Below are 22,426 nucleotides of genomic sequence, written 5' to 3'. Positions count from 1 at the left end.
CATTTCTAGATCAAGTTGTTCTCGATCATGGACTGTTGTAGCAGGTACTTAAGGCAATTTTGCAATACACTCATTGTGATAGTGCTAGTGCTAGTGCTAAGCTGCATATTGTTAGGAAGGTTTCTGCCTGCTGCAAATATACTCAAACATAAAGTTGTCTCAACCTACATAATGAAAAGGGCAATGGGCACTAGAAATATTCACCCTGAATAGAAGACATTTGCAAACTTCATTTTCTAGATCAAGATGTCCTTGATACTCGAGAAAATCAGAAATCCATTGCACAAGGAGACCTTAAACTGGTTGTACAAGGAGACCCTAAAATGGGCTAATTTCTATTCTAATTTTAGATTTTACCTTTTATCTTCATTGATATGTTGTTACTATGGTTGTATTACCCATGATACAAATAAATAACAATAACAAATATATTTGAGGATTGCCAATCTACTAGACAATTTTGCAAGTCCAAGTTTCCTCCTATAGGAAATCAAGCAATGCCAAACTAAAGAAGCTGCGATCTAGAACAATCGTTTTCTTAACCCAATTATATAAATTTATTACTTTAAAATGAAATATTATCAAGGAAAATAAAAGAAATAGCATTTCTCACCAAAATGTTGCATTTTATGAATTGGAACAATACCATTGAAGCAGTAAATATCCAAAACAATCCTAATCCTCCTCAATAACACGCTCAGAGGACACTACAGGCATATTTGACCAGGCGTGGAGGTTAGGGAATTATGCAATGTAGTTTCCATGTCTCACATGAGCAAAGTGAAAGCAAAGAAAAAGAGGTTAAACTTTTCACTCTACTTTGCCTGAGGGTGAGAAGCAATGAACTCAACAGCATGATTGATAGTGCTGATCTTGTCTGCCTCATTATCAGGTATCTCAAACCCAAATTCTTCTTCAAGGGCCATAACTACCTCCACAGTGTCCAAACTATCTAACCCGAGATCATTTTGAAAATGGGCATTTGGGGTAACCTGCAAAATGGATAAATTAGAAAACTAAACACCATGAAACACTTAGAAGAACCAAATTGTATATGCGACCAAAGGTATATTACTACCTCTTCATTTTCCTTTTTTTTTTTTTTCTGAAGTATCGATTTCCAAGCATAATCGGACATCGATATAATGAAATGGCTATCCAAAAACCCTTCAAATGCATTAAAACGCTTTTTAGAAATTCATACCCATATCCAACACTTACACTTGAGTCGGAATAAATAGAACATAAGATCTTTGCTAGAAGTTGCACTCATAATAACTTGCTTAACAAATTATACCTCTTGTCATTCCAAAATATATTTAGCTAAAAAGGAAAAACAAACAAACAAACTAGAGCAGATCAAGCCAAAATTGTCCTCTCAAAAGGACAATCAAGCAAAAGCTATGAAGCAACTACACAGTAATCCCCTTGTATGGGTGTTTGATATACTACCAACACGACGAAATATGTTGGGATATGCTGGGACACGGCAGGAAAAAAACTGTATTGAAATGATCAAGTCGTATTTGTCTACTGGATGGACATGGAAAAAAACCAGTGGCTCATCACTTCCTAATTCCGGCAATGCAGAAAAGACAGCAACAGGAAAGAGGATGCGAGAAATAAGATGCATATGCAAACTAGAAGAAATCATAATAAAAAAGCATGGTAGGCAAAGGAATGAGTGGTCGGGGTTTAAGGAAGAACTGAGAACAGAAGAAAGAAACAGACAAGAGAGCAGGGGAGAGGCTGATGAAAGGATGGGAGAAATAAGATGCATATGCAATTAGAAGAAATCATAATCGAAAACCATGGTAGGCAAAGGAATGAGTGTCAGGGTTTAAGGAAGAACTGAGAACAGAAGAAAGTAACAGGCAAAAGAACAGGGGAGAGGTTTTAGACTTTCATATTGATTTTGTAATAGATTATTTATTCAATGAGGATATAAATATGTGAAAAAATGATCCGCTATATACTAAAGAAAAGAAACAATATTTACATTTACATTGAATATTTTTATATAAAAAATATAAAAATATTTTTTATTGTTTTATCCTCTCCTAGTTCTTTTAAATTCCCATGTCACTGTGTCCTGTCAAGTCATACTCGTATGTGGTGTCATTATCCAGGCCTCTTCGAGCAAAAGATGTATTCAGAGTGAAGTCCCAAAGAATGTTATAGTGCTTTATTAGTTTTATAACAAATAAAAACCTAGGAAGCTGGTCTAAATTAAGATTAGGGCTGAAATCTTCCAAATCCAGGAGTGTTGTTTAGGGAGAAAATAATAGTAGTAGAAAGAAACAAGGCTGGAAAACAAGTTAGAAAGAAGTTGGAACTGTAGAAAAAGTAGGGTTAAAAGAACATTTCTTGAGTTTGTTTGGGATGAAATAAAGGTCATTTTGTATTGATACCTAACTTCTTCAAAACCCTTCACTTGACCACATGGTGCTTTTAACAGTGAAGATAAGCGCATCTACCCCAATGTTAGGCTCCTCTTCACCTCCAGCTGTTGTTAACACTTTAAAAAAAATCCGACTCAAACATCTTCACTTTCTTTGGGATACTCATCATAAATAGAATCTAAGAGATCAGACTCTTGCTGTTCCACGCGCATCTTGCCAAGGAAATCAGCAACATCAACATCAATTCCACCCTAGTTTAATTCAAAGGCATGAACCAACCATTCCTGCAACCCACCTCTTCCCGTCAGGTTTCGATGTCCAAGCATCATGAGGGGGGATTTCACAAAAACACAGTTATCAGCGACGACCTTCTGGTATGTCAAACTGATTGCGGGCACCTTCTAGAATCTCCATCAAGGTTCTCAAATGTTCCTGTCACAGCCAAGAATAAATTGCAGATGACAATTCTTCAATTGCAAATCGTATTGCAGCAAATTCTGTTTCTAGACCTCTATCGCCTCAAACCATGGCTTAAAAGCAAACCCTGATATAAGCTCTAGGGTCTAATCACCCTTTGATGTAAAAATCGGACTGGCTTAGTGAAAAACAGCAATAGTCGAAAGAAATAAGGCTGACAAATGTGTTAGAAAGTTGGAACCCTAAAAATGTAGGGCCGTAAAAGAACATTCAGTTTCCCTCTATTAATTCAAAGAAAATCATAAGAATGTTGTGGTTCTAAATTTAATTATACTAGTGTTACAAAGAAAGTTTAATTCCTAGCCCTCGATTTAAACCCTAAAGCTCCTGCATCAACAAGCATCTTTAGTAGAAATACGCAACAGCCATAGGTTACAATGACCCACTTGTATGTTACAAAAGCTTCTTTCCAGGTAGACATAAAATCACACTTCAACTACATTTAAGTTACTCTAATGCCTATACAATTCTTATTTGCATATCAATCACATGATAGACAAACACAAATATTGCAAAAACATAGACTAACAATGCAGCCAAAGCTACTTTACTGTTTCAATTAGATATCAAATACACAACCAAAACCAGCTCCAGCCTACAACAGACCTATTTCCTATTCCTCCACCTAAAGAAATTGAATAACCAACTGTGTATCATTCATTTAAGCACCCAAATTTATTTATTTTAGCCATTAAAAAAAAAATAGTTAAGCGATGCCAGACCAAATCACCTCAAATAGCATAGTTTCAAAGGACAAAAGGTTCACACCCAAATCAAACGAACCAAGCAGAATTCAGAAATCAGCTCTAAAGAGACGAAACTACATCGTAGACCAAACAAAATTTTCCAACAATTTCTTATGGGCAGGCTTGTCAATTTCATATTGATTTCACTCAAGACATAAATTTGAAGGCATCTAACTACAGCGAGAAAAAGGACTAGCTGACGAATATTAAATAAAGTAAGCCAAGCAATCCAAAACGTAAACCCATGTTTTCCAGTACCACAGATAGAATCAAATCACTATGTATTAAACAAGTCTTAAAAATAGAATGGCAAACTTAAACGAACTTATTGGCTAATGAAAAGGAAGAAGGAAATAACTCAATACCCTAATATTATAATGTATTTAAAAAGACACATATTCTGTTTTGTTTCCCCCAAACTATATCATAACCAAATAAACCGCACCCAAAAGAGTTCAAGAAAAAAGTTCAATAAATAAAAAGAAAAGAAAAGACCTTGGAAGGATCTACTTTCTGGAAGTTTTTGACGACGGAGACGACGCGATCGGTGACCTCAGATTTGTCGAGAAATGAGCCCATGACGTCGTCGGAAAAACGACGATGGACGGCGTTGAAGGTGAGAGCAAAGAGACCGTTAAGGCTAGGTTTAGGGTTACGGAGCAGCGACAGAGATGTTGCGTTCACCCTCAGGCGCTTTAGCAAAGCTTCTCTCACCGCAGCCATTTCAATAGATAATAGCGCTCTTCTATCCTCTTGTGTCTGCTGGAAAAGAAACCTTTTATTTTCTGCTGCCGGTCACTCTCGAAGCCTAAAAACTATATGAAATAGAGGGTACTAGAAGTATGAAATCAAAGGCTAATACAACGTCGCAATTTTCTTCTCAGGCTCTTGGTTTTTGTTTTTTTTTTGGTAAAAATACTATGCTTTTTTTAAGTAAATTTTTTATTTTTACGAATAAATTAATTTTTTAATTCAATCAAGTTTAAGGTTCGTTTATTTGCCAGTAAAATATTTTCTGAAAAAGTGTTAAAAAAATATTTTCTGAAAAATAATTTCTAAAAATGATTTACTTTTCTAGTGTTTTGGATGAATTTGAATAAAATATTTTATATTGTTTGGCAAATTTTCGAAAATATTTTTCAAAAATTTATTTTTACATATATTAATAAATTTATATATATTAATAAATTTATATTTTAAATTATTTTATATATATTACAATAATTTATTTATAAATAAATAAATCAAATTAAATATATAATAATACTCAATTATTAACCTAGAATATTAACCGTCATAAATTGAAAACAACCAAAGTCAAATAAATTATTTGTAATTGTGTTATAAAAAATAAAGAACAAGGATTGAATAATTATAAATTAGCTTCCAAACTACAATTAATACTAGAAATTAATAATATTATCCAAATACATAATTAGTAGTACACCACATAATAACAACAACATTGTCCAAGTGCATAATTAATATTACACCACATTAAAAGTATCAATATCTTCAACCTTGAGAAAACTTTTGAAGCCAAATTTTTCTATGCTTCTTACTTTTAACTAAAAAAGCTTTGGCCTCGGATTTATGACTCACTAAATAATCAAATATAGAACATAGGAAGTCATCATCAAATCCTTCTACCTCCATCGACATCACTTCTTCGTAAAGATGTGGTGTCTTATCCGTAGTAAATTGTTCCAAAGCATTAGCAATTTTGCTAAGTTGTTCACCCACAAATTTAATTTGTTCATCAACGACACTTTCTTGAACATTTTTTCTTTTACTCTTAGATGTGTCAGATGAAGATACTTTTGTTCTTACCTCTTCAATCTCTTCATTATCGCAGTTTATAGGCATTGAATCTTGGTTATCATCATCCAAATCTATGTCAGAAATGTTCTGGCAAAAGTCCCTGTTGCCATATCTTTGCCAACAACCAAAGCCATTTTATCATAATGATCAATGCTTTTATTCAAAAATGGTTCATACTTCTTGTGTACCTGTTGGATATTATACACAATTAGAATAACAAGTAAAAAAGCAATTGAAATATACTTAACATATATATACATATATTACCATCACTACTGCATCATATGTCGCTCTATCACATGTGATCATTTTCATGTTATCATCCCATCCAAAGCCACTTTCACATCGAATTGTGCATATAATCTGCCACTGGTTTTTTACAGTCCTCAAATGATTTTCCACATGCTACGCATCGCATTGGACTTGAAATCTTTCTGAAATAGCTTCGGCAACTCGATTAATAGAAACTGCCTTGAAAGAGTTAGAAGGCTTATTTCCTTTCTAGGCCTCCTCTACTAGAATTTCAAGAAAAAGATGTTCTATCGGTTTTGTCCACCTGAATTGCTTGGAGGTCTCTTCTGTAACGCCCCTAACCCGAATCCGTCACCGGAATAGAGTTACGAAGCATTACCGGAGTTACCGATTCATTTATCAGATATTTCATTAATCCGATATCTTTTCTTTTCCACGTTCAAGTCTCGTATTCAAGTCATCCGGATCTTTATAATGAAATTTGATCGTCGTTTTCATTTATTTCATGTTATAATACATTCAACTAATGCTCTAAACAAAATTATCATTTTACCCCTAAACTTTTAATTAATGACGATTTCATCCTTAGGTTAAAATAAAATAAAATTATTGCAATTTAATCCTTATTTCCAACCGTTATTCTCACACAAATTGATAACAACCTATGAATTCTATAAAATGTCAGAATTTTCCATAATTTCAACACTTTTCAATTTAATCCTTAAAACATGTTTTTCCCTGATCTTGAGCTAAATTAATAATTTCATTCAATTTTGTAATTTAAATAATAAAATAATCCATTTCATGCAAATTGGTCATTTCTAACATTTTTTTTACAAAATTGCCCATAAAATTTTCTTTTATTCAATTTAGTCCATGAGCCTAAAACATACAAATTACCCATGCTAGCTGAACATTCATACATATTTTCCTCCTCCTCCTCTCCATTCCACATCCTTAATTTATATAACATGCAACAAGTAACATTATCAATAATTTCACTATTTACTTATGTATATTCAAAATTGTCTATTTGCGTCATAGTCACTAAATTATTTATATCTTAAGCTACAAAACTCAAAATTAAGATCCGCTAATTTTACCTTAAACTAGACTTACTTATCTTATTACCATAAAATTTTCAGAATTTTTGGTTTAGCCAATAAGTACAGTTTATTCTTTAAAGTTGCCCTGCTCTGCTGTTCGACGCTTCGACCCTTCTTCACTAAAATTAATTATCTCATCGTACGAGATTCGGATGATGTTCCCATTTATTTCTATTGAAAATAGACTCTTTAAGGATTTTAAACATATAATTTTAATCCCTTAATTATTTTTCTCCAATGTTTGATGATTTTCCAAAGTCAGAACAGGGGAACCCGAAATCATTCTGACATTGTCTCACAAAACTTATTATATCTCATGACTTACAATTCCATTGCTTACGCCGTTTCTTCTATAAGAAACTAGACTCAATAAGCTTTAATTTCATATTTTAGTTATCCTCTAATTAAATTTCTAAAATTTTTGGAGATTTTTCAAAGTTAGACTATTGCTGTTGTCCAAAACTGTTTTAGTGCAAAATGTTGATTTTCATTCTGCCCCAAATTTCACAGTTCATACAATTCAGTCCTTACTTAATTAACCCCTCAATTAAACTAATTTTCTCAATTAATACTTTTCCTAGACATTATAAGTTATTTCATAACTATTGAAATTAAGAATTTCCACATAAAACTCTAACTTCAAACTCTTTTACAATTTAGGTCCCAAACATTCACTTTTTATTCAATTCTTTCAATAAAATCAGCATATAAACAATTTAAAGCTCTAATTCTATGTCAAATCATCATATACTTCCAGCACATATTCATATAAACTTTCAATTTCTTTCATAGAATCAAGAACTAATGAATTCAACAAATGGACCTAGTTGTAAAAGTCACAAAAACACAAAAAATTTAAGAAATAATCAAGAATTGAACTTACTTGTAGTAAAAATATGAAAAACCAGCTTAAGGGAACTCTTCCATGGTGTTTTTGCTGATGAGAATGCAGAAAAATAAAGAGAAATCTAGATAATTCCACTTTAGTCCTAGCTTTATTAAGTAAATTTTACAATTTTCCAATTTTACCCTTAATTCCCCTTATTTTCTTGGTGATTTCATGCTCTTGCCGTCCAGCCCAAATAGACCTTGGGTCTATTTGCCTTTTAAACCCTCTTTCTTTTATCATTTAAGCTATTTAATCGTTTCCCACAATTTTGCATTTGATACAATTTAGTCCTTTTTGTTCAATTAGCTATCAGTACTTTAAAATTTCTTGACGAAACTTTAATACTAACTTATTAACACTCCATAAATATTTATAAAAATATTTATGGCTCGATTTAAAATTTCCAAGGTCTCGATACCTCATTTTCAATTTTAATTATTTTAATATATATATATTTAGTACATTTCACTATTTCAAAATTTTTCCTAACTTCACATTTAACTTATACTCACTAAATTAATAATATTTCCTACTCATTTGTCGGATTTAGTGATCTCGAATCACTGTTCCGACACTACTAAAAATTAGGTTGTTATAACTCTCCCTCTCCTTTAGGGATTTTCGTCCCCGAAAATCTTACCAGAAGAAGTTGCTTTCAACACTCATAAAACACCTTTACTAACTTATCAGAATCACAATTTGATTTAACCTCGAATATCTTTTTCCATTCACCTTTGAACTCTAGAACACAATGTTGGAACATACTGTCAAAATTCTAAATTACCATCTCAGGGATACATATACTCGGTGATCTCATCAAATGAAAACTCTGTACCTACTGAAATGATCATACAGATCTTTCTTTGTCAAATGAACAACCATAAACTAAATAACATTTTCCTTTCCGATGTTAATGACAATCCCAATTTGAAATCTATAGTCATTCTATCTCATAACACACTAGTATTATCATTGACTGCAATAATCCTAAATGTTCTTAATGTTCGGCTTACTTGCTAACAAATAGACATCTAAACATGAACTCAAAGATATTATGTAACGCTCGTGCAATCACTAGTACATCTAACTCAAAAGAAGATAATAAAGATCTTGATAATTTTTCAAAGAAAGCCATAAGAATCAAAGAAAGCCAGAAGAAAAACACTGCTTACCGACTCTGGACTTCCATCATAATAGAGATAATAAATTTCCCGCATGTATAAAACAAAATCATAATCAGTAGAAACATAAGAATAGTCTCACATAAATTTTTACCATTAACTACATTTCCAACATATTAAAATAGAATTCCAAGAAGATGAAGAAATGACGATCATAAACCGACCAAACCAATAGGGCTTTTGTCTAACATCATAATTAACTAGCATTATCAAAACATCAGAACTCCACCAGAGACTGAACAACCACACACATATCTCTGAGGATAAAAGAATATATAGAATACCCAGAAAAGATGATCATATTCGTTTCAACTGTAACTATCACACACAGACATCTTTACTATTCAATTATCATTTCATTTTTTTTTACTAATTCTGTCATCATGAACCCCGCATCATTCCATTCACTAACAAAAACCAATTTGGGAAAAATTTCAGCAAACACATACTTTAGACATCGTATCTGAATAAGTCGACTAGCCGAGGTTAACTTTTTCTTTAACCGTGACATTACGTAATCTGAATGATTTTTAGAATAATCTGATATCTTTTTTTTTTCAAAACTGTATTCACTTGTCAAATTATTTTCAACTCCGTCTGCATTATTAATTATTCTATTACTGTACTCATTTGTTTCACATTTGTGAACTTATTCAACATTTTTTTTTTGTAAATTTTCATTATAAAATACTACATTGGTAAGAGGGTGAGGTCGTAAAGCCTCTAACTGAGTTCTCATAAATACACACATATAACTTAGCATTTATCATCAATATCATATCATCACAATTACATAATTTACTTCAAGCAAATTAACATACATGATTATGTTACACGAACTTTTCAATTATCCATTTCAAACTAGTGTACTTAAACATACATTCCATGAATTTTGAGTAAATTTACTCATAGCATTTACTTAACCAAACAAGTCAGACACATAATATCATATGAATGCCACACAAACATAGATAAGTTTATCACAATATAAACTTTTATTTCATTCACGTTTCATCATTTCTCAACTTTTGATTATCTCATTTCGTACATTGTCACATACATATCATGAACTTCTATTCTTACATTTCTAAGTTCCTTCTTATCATAAACACATTTCAAATATCTCAATATCACTAACTCATACTTCTCTTACCATATACATAATTTAAATTTAACATTTAATAATAAATAATTTGAATTATAGTAATACAACCGTCACGTTGAGTATGTTTGTACTCAGTGGTATTACCATAATTCAAATTATAAATACTATAATAAATAATAGACATCAAACATGTAACAATATAAGTCATATGTGTTAATTATGCTTTAATTTCATATCTCGGCAATAGTCTTTCATCAAATGGCATCATATATCATCTATATTATCTTTAATCAATTCATGAACCTTTGGTTCAAGCTTTCAATCTCATATCTCTATTTCAATTCACAATTCACATTTCTTTTCATAATTCCACTTTTTCACACTTTCAATAGTTTAATCGATCAAATTCATTCGATTTTCTCATTTCATTTACTCAACCCTATTAACATAACTCGGACTCAAACGGATACACGGATCCAACCAAACACACCAGTAAGGCACATTGTGCCTAAAACGATACATAGTACCTAATCAGAATACGACACATAAGTGCCTGAAACGACACACGAGGTGCCTGCTGCGACACACAAGGTGCCTGAAATATGACACATAAAGTGCCTGATCAGAAAAGCCGACAAATCCCGTACACTTCCAGTTCCTATGGCATGCCAATTATATCCGACAAATTTGACAAGTTAATAGGGAATTCAATTCTCATTTTAATTTCACTTAATATTCATATTTACCCCTATTAACAAGACTCGGACTTTGGCGGATACACGAATTCCATCCAAACACACCAAAATGTCCAACCAAAACACACTAGTATAATCCTCCCAAACACACCATAATAATATAATCCATCCAAAACACACCAGAATAGCACAAAGTGCCTCTTCGGATAAATCCGAAGGATATAAACATCAGCATATCCAAATCTCATCTCCAAATCCCTTCTCAAAATCCTATGGCATGCCAACTATATCCGACTCAGTCCGGTACAGTTAATAGGGTATTCAATTCACTTTCCAGTTTCCAATCAATACACATTTCAATTAATCACATATTCATATCAATTTCATCACATTCCCAATCAATAAAATTTTCAAATATAACATATATCCAAAATTCTATTTCCACATCAATCACATATATCCATACAAATTTAATTCAATATTGATACTTACCTTAAAATTTTACTTACTATACACATAAATTTAAATATAATATTTATTCATACCTTTATGAGTTCGACTCATCATAATCTACTTTTGCTCATATATTTGAGTATCGCTTTCAACATTATCGTAATTAGCTCGGTTGGGAAAGTATCTCTATCTTTAAGTAAAATAAATCTCATCAGAGCTGGAAGATATTAAATTATCTTATCACAAGTTATATAATGGCATGTATTTCTAGACTTCACATATGCTACGTCCGGTCCGAGAACCGACTAAACCTTAGCTCTGATACCAATAAATGTAACGCCCCTAACTCGAATCCGTCACCGGAATAGAGTTAAGGAGCATTACCGGAGTTACCGATTCATTTATCAGATATTTCATTAATCCGATATCTTTTCTTTTCCACGTTCAAGTCTCGTATTCAAGTTATCCGGATCTTTATAAAGAAATTTGATCGTCGTTTTCATTTATTTCATGTTATAATACATTCAACTAATGCCCTAAACAAAATTATCATTTTATCCCTAAACTTTTAATTAATGACGATTTCATCCTTAGGTTAAAATAAAATAAAATTATTGCAATTTAATTCTTATTTCCAGCCGTTATTCTCACACAAATTGATAACATCCTATGAATTCTATAAAATGTCAGAATTTTCCATAATTTCAACACTTTTCAATTTAATCCTTAAAACATGTTTTTCCCTGATCTTGAGCTAAATTAATAATTTCATTCAATTTTGTAATTTAAATAATAAAATAATCCATTTCATGCAAATTGGTCATTTCTAACATTTTTTTTACAAAATTGCCCATAAAATTTTCTTTTATTCAATTTAGTCCATGAGCCTAAAACATACAAATTACCCATGCTAGCTGAATATTCATACATATTTTCCTCCTCCTCCTCTCCATTCCACATCCTTAATTTATATAACATGCAACAAGTAACATTATCAATAATTTCACTATTTACTTATGTATATTCAAAACTGTCCATTTGTGTCATAGTCACTAAATAATTTATATTTTAAGCTACAGAACTCAAAATTAAGATCTGCTAATTTTCCTAAAACTAGATTTACTTATCTTATTACCATAAAATTTTTAGAATTTTGGTTTAGCCAATAAGTACAGCTTTATTCTTTAAAGTTGCCCCTTACTGCATTGTCAGCGATTCAACCCTTCTTCACTAAGAATTAATTATCTCATAAATACGAGATTCGGATGATGTTCCGCTTATTTTATTGAAAATAGACTCTTTAAGGATTTTAAACATATAATTTTAATCCCTTAATTATTTTTCTCCAATGTTTGATGATTTTCCAAAGTCGAGCAGGGAACCCGAAATCATTCGACATTGTCTCACAAAACTTATTATATCTCATGATTTACAATTCCATTACTTACACGTTTCTTCTATAAGAAACTAGACTCAATAAGCTTTAATTTCATATTTTATTTATCCTCTAATTAGATTTCTACAATTTTGGAGATTTTTCAAAGTTAGACTATTGTTGTTGTCCAAAAGCTTTTAGTGCAAAATGTTGATTTTCATTACGCCCCAAATTTCACAGTTCATATAATTCAATCCTTACTTAATTAACCCCTCAATTAAACTAATTTTCTCAATTAATACTTTTCCTAGACATTAGAAGTTATTTCATAACTATTGAAATTAAGAATTTCCACATAAAACTCTAACTTCAAACTCTTTAACAATTTAGGTCCCAAACATTCACTTTCTATTCAATTCTTTCAATAAAATCAGCATATAAACAATTTAAAGCTCTAATTCTATGTCAAATCATCATATACTTCCAGCACATATTCATATAAACTTTCAATTTCTTTCATAGAATCAAGAACTAATGAATTCAACAAATGGATCTAGTTGTAAAAGTCACAAAAACACAAAAAATTCAAGAAATAATCAAGAATTGAACTTACTTGCAGTAAAAATATGAAAAACCAGCTTAAGGGAACTCTTCCATGGTGTTTTTTCTGATGAGAATGCAGAAAAATAAAGAGAAATCTAGATAATTCCACTTTAGTCCTAGCTTTATTAAGTAAATTTTACAATTTTCCAATTTTACCCTTAATTCCCCTTATTTTCTTAGTGATTTCATGCTCTTGCCGTCCAGCCCAAATAGACCTTGGGTCTATTTGCCTTTTAAACCCTCTTTCTTTTATCATTTAAGCTATTTAATCGTTTCCCACAATTTTGCATTTGATACAATTTAGTCCTTTTTGTTCAATTAGCTATCAAGATACTTTAAAATTTCTTGTGAAACTTTAATACTAACTTATTAACACTCCATAAATATTTATAAAAATATTTATGGCTCGATTTAAAATTTCCAAGGTCTCGATACCTCATTTTCAATTTTAATTATTTTAATATATATATATTTTAGTACATTTCACTATTTCAAAATTTTTCCTAACTTCACATTTAACTTATACTCACTAAATTAATAATATTTCCTACTCATTTGTCGGATTTAGTGATCTCGAATCACTGCTCCGATACCACTGAAAACTAGGTTGTTATACCTTCTTTGTTGCCCTTACCCATTCTACATTAATAATTTTCATTGTCAATCATTTCAATATCCAACAAGCTTAAAACATAATAAATTCAATATGTAACAAATTCAAGACATAATATTTTCAAAATCCAACAAACTAAAATTTCAATATCATTATCCAACCAACATTAACAAAAAAAAAACAATTTGAATACTAAAACATACATAACATAGAAACAATAACCCTAAGCCCTAAACCTACATAATATTTCTAGCCATATAATCAGTCCACATAGTTTGTGCAATTTCATCTCTCTTAGCAGACCATTCTCTTGCTTTTTCTCTTTCTTCTCGCTCCGTAAGAGTTGGTATTATCAAATCAAACTCAGTCTCCTCGTATAATCCTTGATTAAGTAAATCACTAGGATCAACTCCCATTATATGATTATGAATGATACAACAAGCCAAGACTATATCTACTTGAGTTTGAAAATTCCAAAATGGTTCAGCATCTAATACACGAATTGTTTCTTCAAAATCCCAAAAACACGTTCAATAGTGATTCGCAATGATGAATGATGAAGATTAAAGAGTTCCTTTGCATTTTCAGGCCTCTGATCACTAAACTCTTTTAAATAGTATCGGACACCATGATATGGGGAAATATATCCATTTTGGATGCCATATCTAACATCAACAAGATAATATTTACCAACAATTAGACAAAACATAATTATTACTGATAAATTATGAGCTTACTAGTACTATTTGGTATTTAATGTTTTATAATTCTTACCTTCCGGAACTTCTAATCCTCTTGGGAGTGAAAGTGCATCACTTAAAATACGAGAATCATGGGCACTACCTTCCCAACCAACTAGAACATAGAAAAATTTCAAATCAAATGTAATGGCAGCCAATACATTTTGTGTCGTCCCCCCTTTACGGCTACGAAATCTTCCTTGAATGCTAAGTGGAACGGATGCACGAACATGAGTTCCATCTAATGCTACAATACAATCTTTAAAATAAGGATAAAACCTTGGATTGTTTCTGATTTCACTAGGATTTGACTTATCAAGTAATCTAATAACTAGCTTATACAATTTCAAAATAGCTCTCAATACAACCCTAAAGTAATGGTGAATTGTCTCAATTGATCTATAATATCTAGACCCAATTACTCGAAACCTTACATTATGACCAATTATATGTAAAAATATAACTACTTGCTCCCTAATGTTCACCGATTTAGTTGACTGTAACAAATAATTCCTACTAAGAATATCACACAAATTAAAAAAAGCTACCGGTCTCATCCTTATCATATCAATACAATGCTGGTCACCACTATATGAAATACTATTAATATAATTTTCTTTTTCATAATCTCGATTCACACGAGGGTGAGAAGCAATTTCCTTCCTAGTTTTTAATTTTTAATCCAGAGAGCCCAAAAGCTAAAACTGAAGCCACGACTCCGACAATTGCATTTTGGTCTTGATTACGATCCATCTACACAAAATAATGCCACACAAATATTACTAAAGTTACCATGACTAACGTGCATACATACATATATGAAAGTTTCTCAAGCAATGACTAAAGTTACTATGACTAAAGGGAATGGAGTTAACTAACCAACCCCAACTTAAATAATAACAAAAAAAAGACATAATTCAAGACATATTTATCACAAACTGTAGTACCCAATAGAACAAATTTTGCATCCTACACATATTTCTGATTATTGGCTGAGTTAACCATTGAAATTAATAGATTCACATATATGTGAGTTACACATATGAACTGTTAGTTTCTATTTATGACCATTGCCTAATCATAATAGCTGCAAAATTCGTATGCTAGAAATTATCATATATATTTAAAAAAAGAGAAAAATATGCTAAGTTCATGAATTTGAACATAAAAGGTATAAAATTTAATCGACATATACAATTACTACAATGCAACACGTGGCGGAAAAATATATTTTAAAATCAATTTTTATTCAAATTTAAAAAAAAGCATTTGATTACAAAATTCAAGCATTTGCAATTTCATTTTCTATTCCTAAATAAAGAAAAGGAAAATGATTTTTTTCAATGTTGCTAACTAAACATGTTTCATTGTTCCTTTTCTTTTTCTTTTTTTTTGAAACATGTAAACTAATATACTGTTTTATTTACCAATAATAAATTAAAAAATAACATTTTCAATTAACCCTTTCAACATAATAAAAATGAGCAGTTTGGTTGAGGAGATTATATACTGTTTTATTTAAATTAATATACAGTTTTATATACTAATAGACTATTTTATATAATTTTTCAAATATGTAAAATAATATACTGTTTTATTTAAACTAATATACTGTTTTATATAATTTTTTATAATAAAAAATGGTTAAGGAGATTATTATTATCTAAGCCTTTCAACATAACCAAAGGGTCATTGAGAGCTAAAATGAGCAGTTTGGGAGGTTTTCTCAGGATAAATAGGTACCATATCATATGTATAACGAGAACGGACATGACACAGCAAGTTGCTAGTATAACTAGCTCACACAGGGGTCTGAAAGCTTTTCAGTCAAGGCTGGTCGGGGATCTGGAGAGGAAGAGGAAGTCCCTTTACTCTATTCCTTGGCAGGGGACGAAGGCAGCAGATTAAAAGAGGATAAGGGGGTGCCGCTAGCTTGAGTTATAAAAGAGGGTACTCTTACAAAGCCCATAATTATTACTCCCAATCTCTCTCACACACACACACACACACACACACACACACACACACACACACACACACACACACACACACACACACACACACACACACACACACACACACACACACACACACACACACACACACACACACACACACACACACACACACTTCTTCCCTATTTCCATCTCTGCACTTTTGAGGAGCTAAGAAGATTCGATTCTAATTTCTAAAACGCTGTGAAAGTGAAACCCACCACACCCACACCTCTGCCCTGACCTGACCCCACCTTTCATCCTCTCTTACATGACCACCGCCGATTCACTTTCCAGTATACTACATTTTAGTATATAATTAATGCAACAACCTTACCCTTATTTAAATTTAGTATTGGTGGATATGGGAATTTCAATAAGAGACAACTTAGAACACAGAGCGAATACGGATAAAACCTACTACTATACTTTAAATTATTTTAAGGGCTGGCTGATAGGTGATGGCTAAGTATTGGGTTAAATAAAAACTTACGGGTAGCTCCTATTATTTTATTTGATCTTCTTCCAACTCTATTTTCTTATTTCTAAAGTGTTAAAAAGAAAAGAAAAAGAAAGAATCAAAATCAGTATTCTATATGACAACGACAAGCTACAAGGTTTTTCCTTCTGTCTCTTCTTGTACTCTCTTTTGTCTGTTTCACTATCTTTTTTCCTCAACAAAAGCGAGGGAGAGAGAAAGACATTGAAGAAAAACCCCATTTGCTGATTTTGCATTTCAATAAATTAATATTACATATTATATTACACATTACAAACTGGATGATACATACATATATAAATAAAATATAAAGTATACGACTATATGTTATTGTTATGTTCATTTGTTTATACATGCAAAAGACAAGAGCATCTAATTTGTGAATCGTAGGGAAAGAAAGTTGAGAACATGTAGAAAGGTAAAATTAATTGTATATGCAACAAGACAATCATTGACATTGCTTCAGAGAAAAATACAATTGAATGCTAAAAACAGGGCAGTGAATCTTTCTATTTCTCTTTACAATCATCCTAAAAACCCAATGGATCAAAGATGTACAGTCTTTTCTTTTGCTTATTGATCACCAAAATTTGCATTCCCTATGGACAGGATAATCTTTGTACAAAAAAAAGAAAGAATGAAATTGATAAACAAGAACCAACCTAAAGTACAGCAACATGGGTTTTAACGAGATTTCAAAGCATGGATCAAATATGCTGATATCATCCAACTAAAATAGACAGTTAAGTCTTTTTCCTACTAAAAGGAAATGGATCAAACATGTTGATATCATCCAACAAAAATAGACAGCTTTCAGAGATTAATATTTATTAAACACATATCAATTTGTATGAAAATTGACCACTCCATTGCCAACTATGAGGATACATTTTGTGATTATACAAATAATCCAACTGTCACGCTTGTTCTAATTCTAATCAAAAGTCAATGTCTCTCAAGATAATAGGAGTCATCTTTTGGCTAATTTGGGTCCGTTTTCTTCTACATCATTTTGCTTAGATAATGATAGTAATATTTCTACAGTGCCTAAGACCGATATAGCGACTATTTCTCTCCCAGTAAACATGCCACCTGAATTACTACCTATGAATAACCCACCTACACTATCAACTACTGATACTAAGCTTTCCCTTTCATTGCCTATGAAAAGCAATTCAATTGTAGTGCCTTATGTTTCACATTTCAAGGTTGCTAATCCTAGCTATGTTGAGATGCCATTTGGTAATTCATTGGGGGATTGGATCCCTCAGGATAAGAAGGATAAGATGATTTTGAAGCTGGTACTGAGGGTGGGAGAACTGCAAAATCAACTCCAAAAGTAGACGACTCGTACCAAGGATTTCAATGAAATTTTGATTGCTAAAGTGGCTGTGAGTTTGGTTATGGAGAAATTAACAAGTTTACTCAGTAAAGATGTGGTTTAAACTAAGAGTATCGATGAAGAAGTTGAAGACATTTACAACGATGGAGAGGCTGATACTGTAATGAATGAAAAAAAAAAACCTTTCTCTACTGCTCACAGAGAAACATGTATTTCACGAAATTTACCCAAACCCCCCCCCCAAAAAAAGAACAAGAAGATGCTGTACCTTAGAAAGAGATATTTGCCTTTGCCTGGTAATGAGATTTGCCTTTGCCTGAGAAAGAGAGAAAAAGAGGAATGAGATTTGCAGAAAGAGAGAAAGAGAGAAAGAAGATGAAGAATAGAAGGAAGGGAGAAGGATTTTACCCAGATGATGAAGGAGATGAAAAAATCTGTAAGACATTTTCCCTAAAACAGTGTTAATTTTACCCATGTCTTGGAAAATATTTTCCAAATGTAAATTATTTCCAGGCTTCCAAACACCGTAAAATGAGGAAAACATTTTTCGGAAAATCAAATACAACCAAACAAACAGAGCCTAAAAGTGGTTTGAAATTTGATTGAAGTATTGATGTGAGTTTTTTTATTGGTTTAATAATAAATTTAACCTATTAATTTTTACATATTCTATCAATTTAATTTTAAATATAAAAATTCAAAATTTTAATCCTCAATGTTTACAAAATTTTTAATTTAATAAAATTTAAAAATATATATTTTTCATTTAATAGAATTTATAAACAAAAAAATTTAGCTCACAAAGTGATTTTTTTTTTATTTTTAAAATGTAAAGTGTGCCTCATATTTTCGGACAAAACAGAGTCAACGACGTGACACTCAACATCTTGATGAAAATAAATCGACGTCTTGATGACACGGCACTTGACGTCCTGACGATGCAACATACAATGTTGTGATGTGTTCCCACATAAATCGGGTTTCTTCTCCTAGTTAAACTCTGATTAATTTTCCCAATCGAACTCTGATTAATCTAGGATATTTTAGTCATATTTGAGCTTTGAATTTGGCCTATAAATAGGCCTTAGTAGCGTTAAAAAAGTTTATGCAACAACACAACATAACACGATTAAGAAATAGCTTTAACAAAGCTTCAAGAAAATTTTGCGTTTTAGTTAGAGGGCTTTGTATTCAGGGTTCAGGGTTTGATTATCTCGATTTGTACTTTTCAGACTACTTTTTCATTAGTGAAGTCTCTTTTTTCCCATGCTTTTATACCCTCTTGATTTGAGAAGTTTTTCCACGTAAAATTTGTGTATTTGATCTTTCTAATTTTTTCTTGTTCGTTGTTTATACAGGTTGATTCCCAACAAATTGAAATTAGAGCTTGGTTCAGATTCTGCGATCAACACGTTCCGTATGGCCAAAGGTATGTCAATTAGGGCTTACATCAGTAATTTTGTGACACTCTTGAATTATCTGAAGAATACCGAGGCAAATATATATGATGAAGATCAGGTTATACTATTAATGTGCTCCTTGCCCTCTTCATATAAAACTTTTAGGGATACCCTGATTTATGGAAAAGATAAACTCTCATTCGAGGATGTGAAGAAAAACTTGGTAAACAAAGATAAACTCGACATTGAGTTAGGTTCTAATAGTAACACAGACGAGCAAGCCTCGGTTTTGGTTGCAATGGGCAAGCAATGTTCCAAGAAGTCATATCAGAACAGGCTTAGTTCAAGATCAAATTCATGAAACTAAGACAAACAATGTGGCTATTGCAAGAAGTTAGGTCACACTAAAGCATAATGTTATGAACTCCAAAATAAAAATAGAAAAGTTGTCAAAAACAATGAGACAGGAAAGCAAAAGGCTGAGTTAGCCGATGCTAGTGTGGCCAAAAACAAGGGAGATAATTTGCTACTGGTGTCTACGACCGAAAGGTCTAAGCTTACGTCCAAGTGGATCTTGGATTCAAGGTGTTTTTAACATATGTCCCAACAAGGACTGGTTCTTCACGTATAGTCCAGTTGAAGGTAGAGTTGTGCTTGTGGAGAACAATTCACCCAGTAAGATAATTGATATTGGTATCATTCAAGTAACATCCCAGTTCTGGCGGATCTAAAGTTTTGGGTGTATAGAAGTAGACAGTCTGTCTGACATAGTGTTATCTGTCCAAATGACCATTTTGGCACACAAATGTGGGCGTATAGTAACCGCCACTTGAGTCGGTAACAATTTAATTTCATGATATTCAGCTATATTAAGGAAACATTTGTGTTAAGGGATAAAAGTGATATGGTGTAAAACCCCTAACCCGTATCCGCAATCGAAACAAGGTTACGGAGCATTATCGGAGTTTTCAGAACATTTACAAATAATTCATATCAATTACTAATCATTTTCCAATATTATCCATAACGTCCTTAGGATGGACCTTTTAGGCCCAAAATGAATATTAGGATTGGGTCGAAACTAATTCGGGAACATAGGAAAATTTTCATGAAATTTAAAAATTTCTCTCATGTACAGGGGTCACACGCCTGTGCAGGTAAATCGTGTGGCTCACATGGACAAGTGAAACAAGTCACACGGCTGTGTCCTTAACCCGTGTAACTCTCTAACTTGCAAAACGTGAAGGTGCAATTTTCACACGGCCAAGACCACGCCCCTATTTTAGGACGTGTGGAACATACAGCTGAGACACACACCTGTGTCTCTGCTTGTGTGCTCAATTCTAAGAATTCTATTTCTCAAATTTAAGATGTAGGAGACACACGGTTGGACCACATGCCCATGTGTCAGGCCGTGTGTCACACACGATCAAGACACACGCCCGCGTGTCTACTCGTGTGGAAGAAAATAGGCCATTTTAAGGCCACTTTTCTCACCCTTTCTAATATCAACCTGCATATAACATTTTCTTATACCAATACAACCCAACCAAGCAACCAAATCAAGTCAAATATCATGTCTTAAACCTAATATGTCATCACACTACTCATTTGCATAAACTTACCATGTAATTCCATTCATTGACTACTATTAGATAATATTAAAAACATTTATATAAACTAACATATATGTATAGGAGTCATTCATAACCATATTACATGCTTACTTCCTTTTTACTACCCGGGTGAATAGAATACCTACTACTGTGAGCTTCAGAAAAAATATCATTTTCCAGATCTAAGTTATTCGGAACACAAATTCTATTACGATAATACAACATACCGCTATCATCAATGCTATATTCTGAACTCAGATTGTCTCGAACCATCTATCATTTCAGCATCAATTTTGGGTCATCATCTTGCAAATCCCGAATTTGTTGAAGAAACACAGATTTGCTTTTAACTCTGCCAATACAAAACAATCTTCATTAACAAACAAGTTAGCATTCATTGCTCGAAGTGTAAATAAAGACGACTTTCAACTAAGTGTGTCAGCAACTACATTAGCCTTTCTCGGGTGGTAATCAATAACCAAATCATAATATTTTAGCAACTCTAACCACTGTCTCTGTCTCAAATTCAACTCATTATGAGTCATCAAATACTTCGAACTCTTGTGATCTGTATACACATAGCATTTTTCACCATATAAATAGTGTCTCTAGATTTTCAAAGTGAACACAATTGCAGCCAATTCAAGATCATGTGTAGGATAATTCTTCTCGTGTAGTTTTAACTGCCAAGAAGCATAAGCCACAACTTTTCCCAACTGCATCAATACACAACCCAAACCATTCAGAGACGCATCATTATATACTATATACGGCACACCTGATTCTGGTTGAGTTAATACTAGAGCTTCTGTTAACATTTTCTTCAACTGTTCAAAGCTCTGTTGACATTCATCAGTCCACACAAATTCAACATTCTTCTATAATAATCGATTTATTGGTGAAGTAATCATCGAAAAATTCTTAACAAAACAGCAGTAATATCCCGCTAAATCAAGAAAACTTCGCACCTCAGTTATATTTTTCAGAATTTTCCAATTCACCACTGTAGATACTTTGCTTGGATCCATACGAATCCCTTCAATTGACATAATATGGCCCAGAAATCCAACCTCGTGAAGCCAGAATTCACACTTGCTAAACTTTGAATACAACTACT

At 32.2% G+C, this 22,426-nt stretch overlaps 1 protein-coding gene across 1 annotated transcript; it reads right to left on the bottom strand.

The window, feature by feature from the left end:
• Positions 1-533: 533 nt before the first annotated feature.
• LOC108483800 (acyl carrier protein 2, mitochondrial-like) lies at positions 534-4,532 on the bottom strand. The gene is made up of 2 exons (XM_017787387.2): positions 4,121-4,532; positions 534-992 (listed from the first exon to the last, which is right to left on the bottom strand). The coding sequence occupies exons 1-2, from the start codon at positions 4,346-4,348 to the stop codon at positions 816-818; spliced, it is 405 nt and encodes a 134-aa protein (XP_017642876.1). The 5' UTR covers positions 4,349-4,532; the 3' UTR covers positions 534-815.
• Between the last annotated feature and the right edge of the window lie 17,894 nt (positions 4,533-22,426).

The sequence above is a fragment of the Gossypium arboreum genome, chromosome 1 (assembly GCF_025698485.1).
Source record: "Gossypium arboreum isolate Shixiya-1 chromosome 1, ASM2569848v2, whole genome shotgun sequence".
Classification (NCBI taxonomy): Eukaryota; Viridiplantae; Streptophyta; class Magnoliopsida; order Malvales; family Malvaceae; genus Gossypium; species Gossypium arboreum.
Note: the sequence above shows the minus strand (reverse complement) of the source record. Positions and strands in the feature narration are given on the sequence as shown.

Excerpts from the sequence above, each read along its gene's own strand:
- LOC108483800 (XM_017787387.2), bottom strand. The coding sequence starts at position 4,348 with ATGGCTGCGGTGAGAGAAGCTTTGCTAAAGCGCCTGAGGGTGAACGCA. Across the intron at positions 993-4,120 it reads AGAAAGTAGATCCTTCCAAG|GTTACCCCAAATGCCCATTT; the intron begins GTCTTTTCTTTT and ends TCCATTTTGCAG.